We start from the raw sequence: 5,354 nt of genomic DNA, 5'->3' as shown, positions 1-5,354 counted from the left end.
TTTTAGACTATTTTAAATGATAGATTATACATATTTTCTTTAATCTTTATTTTAAGAAAAAAAATGTATCATATATTTTTAGTTATGTCAAATAATATGGTTAAAAAAAGGCAAGCAGACTAAAAAATATTCCCGCCTTCTTTGTATATACCTCTAAATCTGTGATCAGAGGCAGTATTGAATGGAAACTTTGCCCCGAGTGTTTACTGCTGCTGCCTCTGCTGGTGTGGAGTGATACTGCATCGTAGCGCACGACAGGTCAATCTGGGATGCATTCTCATACTCCTTCCCTTGTCTCGGTCTCCACACAAGGTGACTTAACATTAGGGTGGAAATCACAGAGACAAGGAAGCATTTGTGTATGTGGTTGGAACATGGCCTCGGTCCTCTTTGGGTCATTTGTGACGCGGCAGCGGTCGGTACATTTGTTCATGTACTGTCACTGGAAGTCTTGAGGACTCTCACTGTAAAGCACTCAAGTATACGCTGGATGTTCTGTGTGTTGTTTATTTCCAAAAGTGACTGTATCTTAATCCATTGTGGCATTAACAAAGTGTTGAAAGAAAAATAAAGATGATTATGACACATAAAAACAAAAAGAATGTGGATAAATAATGTTTGCTAAGTATTCATATGAAGGCTGTGTTGTTCTTTTGGGTTATTATGGATGGCATCGTCGCCCCCTCCCCCCCCCTCACCCCCACCTGCATGTGAGTCCAAATGAGATGCAATAAAAGACAAATACACTGATCCAAACTACCCTCACGGCTCATCACTTATCTCTGTTCTGCTTTCGTCAGCTTGTTGGCTGAGAATTTAACATTTTTATTTGTTATCAGCATGTGTAAGTTCTATTGACAAGAACATGTGTTTTCTGGCATGAAAATTCTGACAGACAACATTACAATACAAATAGCAAGTAACAATTACTTACAACAAGCACCAGAAAATACATTTAACATTAACATTAAGTGAAATGACAACCAAGAGGCCATCATCAGTTTTACTAGTGTATGCTTCTGTAAAAAAAAGTAAACAAAGCAAAATGTTTACAATGTGCAACATGGGAGAGAAAATGTTTTTCCCTTATTGATTACAGTTTCAGAATTATACAAATTAGGTGTTTCAAAGACGGACAACCAACTGCGATGTTTAGAAAAGGTGACAATGAATTTCTCAAACTGAAAGTAAAATACTGTTGTCATGCTTTTAGAAGAGCGGGATTTACTGCATGTGACTCCTGATGGTCGCTAGATGAACTGATATCAGGGACATGTGCTGCATTCTTGGGTTAAAGGTCTGCTGACATGACCTGGCCAGGTGAGCTGTTCTCAGATCGGTAATCCTGGGCTGGTGTGTGTGAAGCTGCTCAGAGAGACATTTGGTCTTAAAGGTGTCAAATTTTCAAAAACTTTTTCCTTTTCTGCCAGGTAAGTTTATGTATTGTGCATAAGCATTAATGTTAAGACTTGGCCTCAGGCCGAGTTAGTTAGCAAAGCACCTCCCTTTTTCCATATCCCTGTATGATGATAAATGAATAAGATAAATGTGTCCTTATACCCACACTGTGATACAACGTGAAAAAGTTTATGACATGATGGTTTCAGCATAAATACAAACAAATGTTCACATGTTGCACGAGTCTTCTTAATGTTTGTATTACCATCATTTATTAACCTCATTTCTATCAATTACAAAAGTGCAACAATAATCATATTAGCTGAGTAGTGGACTACATGAATTCTGATCGAAAGACAATGAAGGGCAAAACACACAAATTAAACTTGCCAGTAAACTTTTACAGGAGATTTTAGTGACTGAATGCTACATTAACCATTACAAGCACCACACTCACAATTATTTTACAGATGAAGGTGGAGGCAGGTCCTGCCCATGAAACCATTGACTGGTTAGGGATACGCACGGGGGTCGCTTCTTTATTTAGGTTTAGGCATAAGGAGTCACATGGTTAAGGTTCAGGTAAAAATATCAGGGTCAGGCCGATCAGAGGCAGAATTTGCTTTCACCATCCAAGAAAAAATATATCTGCCCAGTAGCATGCTGGGATTTACAGCACTGCACATACTCAGTGGGCCGTATACCTCCGGAAGTGACCTGTTCAGGTAAGGTGTGTGCACCAGGGGGGCAATTCTCATTGGACTGGACAGACGCCATCTCCGGTCAAGTATACAGGTCTTACAATACATCCATGTGAGGGGTGCATGAAGCCGTGAAGCAGCCATGACATACATAACATTTGGAGGAATGCTATTGGCTGTTTAAGTACTTGAGGAAGGGCATTGTGGGTAGACATGACACGGCAGTCTGAACTTATGATTTACACTTATAGTTCAAAGAGTTACATTGAGCTTCTTTGTACAAAGCTTCAAAGTCTTACTGTCTTACAAAGTCTTACTAAAGTGTTAAGTCAAAGTTTGGGGCCATTTCTATTTCTTTCTAGAAGTTTTATACATACAGCTCCAGATCTGTGAGTGTCTTTGAAAGTGGGAAAGTTTTCTTTTTCTTTTTTCTTCTTTCATATCCACAACTTAAAGTTAAACCTCTTTACAGAGACTTGGATCTCCATGGATCCAGTGACAGATCTGGGCATATTTGGATGGAGTAATCCTCACGGCAACATTAAAGTCCCTCTGCTCGCCTCCCTCTACCTCCACCCAGTGATGGCCTGAAAACACCCCAATCACCCTCCGCTGCCACCTCCCTTTCTTTCCTGTGTCTCCACCCTCCTGTCTCAGACGAATGTAAATGCCTGCGCCCGTAGCGCCCAGCTGTGCGTCACAGTGCTGGTACATCAAATCGTCAGACTCGTTTGCCACTGAACAAAAGCGGTAAACCACCTTCTCGTCTCCATGCCCATCCAGCAGGCTTTTGTCAGCATCGTAGCCTGAGAAGTGAATGCGTGCCAGGGGGGTGGCAGAAGGCGCCACCCCGAGCTCCATGTGCTTTTGTGTGACGGGTCGTTTCAGCTCCACAACAGCATAATCGTAGTCAGCAGACACTGCGTTGGTGGAGCTCTTGGTTTGGATCCATCCTTGAGGGATTTGGGTTTGTTTAACTCGTGACCAGCGAAAGACAGGCTGCTTCCTGGGTTCTGCACTCCGTCGTATACGACTGACACTTTTCTGTTTCCCTTCTCGTCCTCTCTCTAACTCAGCTATACTTCCATGATCAGCTGCACCCTCCTCACCCTCTTTTCTTCCCCTGTGCCTCCTGCCTTTACCTCCCTTCCTCCCTCTCACTACCTCTCCATCTACACTATTCTGCTCCTCACCTCTCTCCCTCTCCCCTCTCCTGCCACCCCTCCACCGCCCTCCTCTCCTCCTACCCCCTCTTCTTCTTTTACTCTTCAGCTGTAGCACTCCTACTCTAAGCCTTCTGGCACCCTCTAGGTAGTCCGTCCCATCATGGATGCAGCGTGCAGCTGTTAGCACATGTCTCGGGGATACTAGGACTCCAGAGCAGCCTGTGGAGAGACGAACAGCGGTGGAGAAAGGGTAGTTGGTGACAAAATGTGAGTCAGAGATCACAAATCGTCCATCTGCTCCATAAACCTGCCGTTTCCTGCGGGTACGAGCTGGTGAGCGGTGAGCTCCTGCAGATGTCTTGTTAAAACCCTGCAAACTGATATCTGTGTGCGTGCAGGTGCCATTCTCATACATTGTCTCATATCCCAGAATCCTCTCCTGCTCAGTCTGGTCTAGAGGTGGCCGGCTGCTTTGACACTCTATTCCACAGACAGTCTTTGCCCCTCCGCTCTCCTCATCCTCCTCACGCCCTCTGAACAAAGGCGTGTTTAAAGCCTCTGTGTGTGTGTCCAGCAGCACCGGCACGCTCTGCCTGGTCCACCTGTCCGACTCACTGTTTTCATCTCTACCAAAAACCCCAGAAACTGTCAGGGCAGCCGCACAGAGCAGCAGACAGAGGACGTGATTGGGTCCCATCCCACTGAAAAGAAACACACACAGAGAAACACCGTGGATCCAAACCTCTTATTAGTCCCATCAGACCAAGACAGAAATCCTTAGCATCCTCCTGCAGGTCTTACTAGTGGAGTTCATTTGGTTTTGTATATTATATGTCCAGCAGAGGGCGCACAAGCTCAAATTCTGAACAATATAACACTGAGCAGCAAAGTTTTGAGTGAGATCTGTGATATTTCACTTTTAATTGACATGATGTGTCTACATTTGAATGAACAGAATACTCAATTCAAAATGCAGGTAATACTATCAGTATTACATGCAACAACATACCTTTACTGTAATTTTTTTTGGCATTTTTATGATATTAATGAAGTCTATGAGTCTGATGTTATTCTATTTAAAGAGTTACACATCTTAGAAAAGAGGCTGGCCAGACTGAAACCCAAGATATCAACAAAAATAAAAAATAATAGTACTCGTGAAATGAAGATGCAGATAAAACATTGCCTTTAAAACAGTATTAAGTATAAACGCAGGGATTTACAAATACAAAACTTTCCTACCTGCAAACCTTCAAATAAAATACCTTCCAAAAACGCTCTCCGTCTCATTAATAAAGAATCCTCTCCATCCAAAGCAGACTGGCTTCCATCATTTCCTGAGCCCAAAAAGCAGGAGGAGAAGCTGCGTGCTAAGATCCTCACAGAAACCTACATCCCACTCTGATGCAGAAAAAAGCGACGAGCAAACAGGCAGAAGGGAGAGGGGGGGTGCGATCATGAATGAAGTTTTTTATGATGTGATGACATTACGTTTCAGGTCAAAAGTGGAGCCGTGTTGAGAGAATTTGGGGTATTTTTTCCCGGATTCCAAATATGTTTATTCCTCTAATGCGCACAGGACAGTGACGCTTTCAATGGACAGAAGTTAATTTAGATGTAAAGCTGTTTAGAGAGAGACCCGCAGACAAAATGTTGCCTTTGAGCGGCTGTTTATCCGCCGCTTTTGCGGTCAAACATTTAAGTTTAGACTAATGTCAGCTGACGATTGAAGTGTGTCCAACACACACGCGCGCGCGCGCGTTTAACCCCTGTTGGTTTATTTTGACAAGTGTTTCCCTGCTCGGTACAACAAGAGTTCATTCACTGTAGAAAGTCCTCCTTTCTCCTTGATTAGATGTAACACTAACACACACACGTGCACGTGCACGCACGCACACACACACACAGACACACGCACACACACAAACGCACACAGACACACACACACACACACACACACAAACGTCTGGGGTATTTACATAAACTTACATTAATTTCCTACAGACTTACCCATGACCACAGCTTTTATCCCCAGTCACACAAGCCACAATCAACTGGCATTAAGTCTGTTAAGTCCCTGAAAGTGACC

At 43.3% G+C, this 5,354-nt stretch overlaps 1 protein-coding gene across 2 annotated transcripts; it reads right to left on the bottom strand.

Moving 5' to 3' along the window:
- Nucleotides 1-2,552: 2,552 nt before the first annotated feature.
- Nucleotides 2,553-4,648, bottom strand: LOC139218096 (inactive serine protease 35-like). Of its 2 annotated transcripts, none has more exons than XM_070849640.1 (2): nucleotides 4,508-4,648; nucleotides 2,553-3,966 (listed from the first exon to the last, which is right to left on the bottom strand). In XM_070849640.1, the coding sequence occupies exon 2, from the start codon at nucleotides 3,960-3,962 to the stop codon at nucleotides 2,556-2,558; it is 1,407 nt and encodes a 468-aa protein (XP_070705741.1). In that variant the 5' UTR covers nucleotides 3,963-3,966; nucleotides 4,508-4,648; the 3' UTR covers nucleotides 2,553-2,555. The 2 variants fall into 2 exon arrangements, with proteins under 2 accessions (XP_070705741.1, XP_070705742.1); XM_070849641.1 differs by having other exon boundaries at nucleotides 4,531-4,648.
- Nucleotides 4,649-5,354: the final 706 nt, after the last annotated feature.

This window comes from Pempheris klunzingeri, chromosome 18 (genome assembly GCF_042242105.1).
Source record: "Pempheris klunzingeri isolate RE-2024b chromosome 18, fPemKlu1.hap1, whole genome shotgun sequence".
Lineage (NCBI taxonomy): Eukaryota > Metazoa > Chordata > Actinopteri > Acropomatiformes > Pempheridae > Pempheris > Pempheris klunzingeri.
This window is presented reverse-complemented; position numbering and strand designations above follow the sequence as displayed.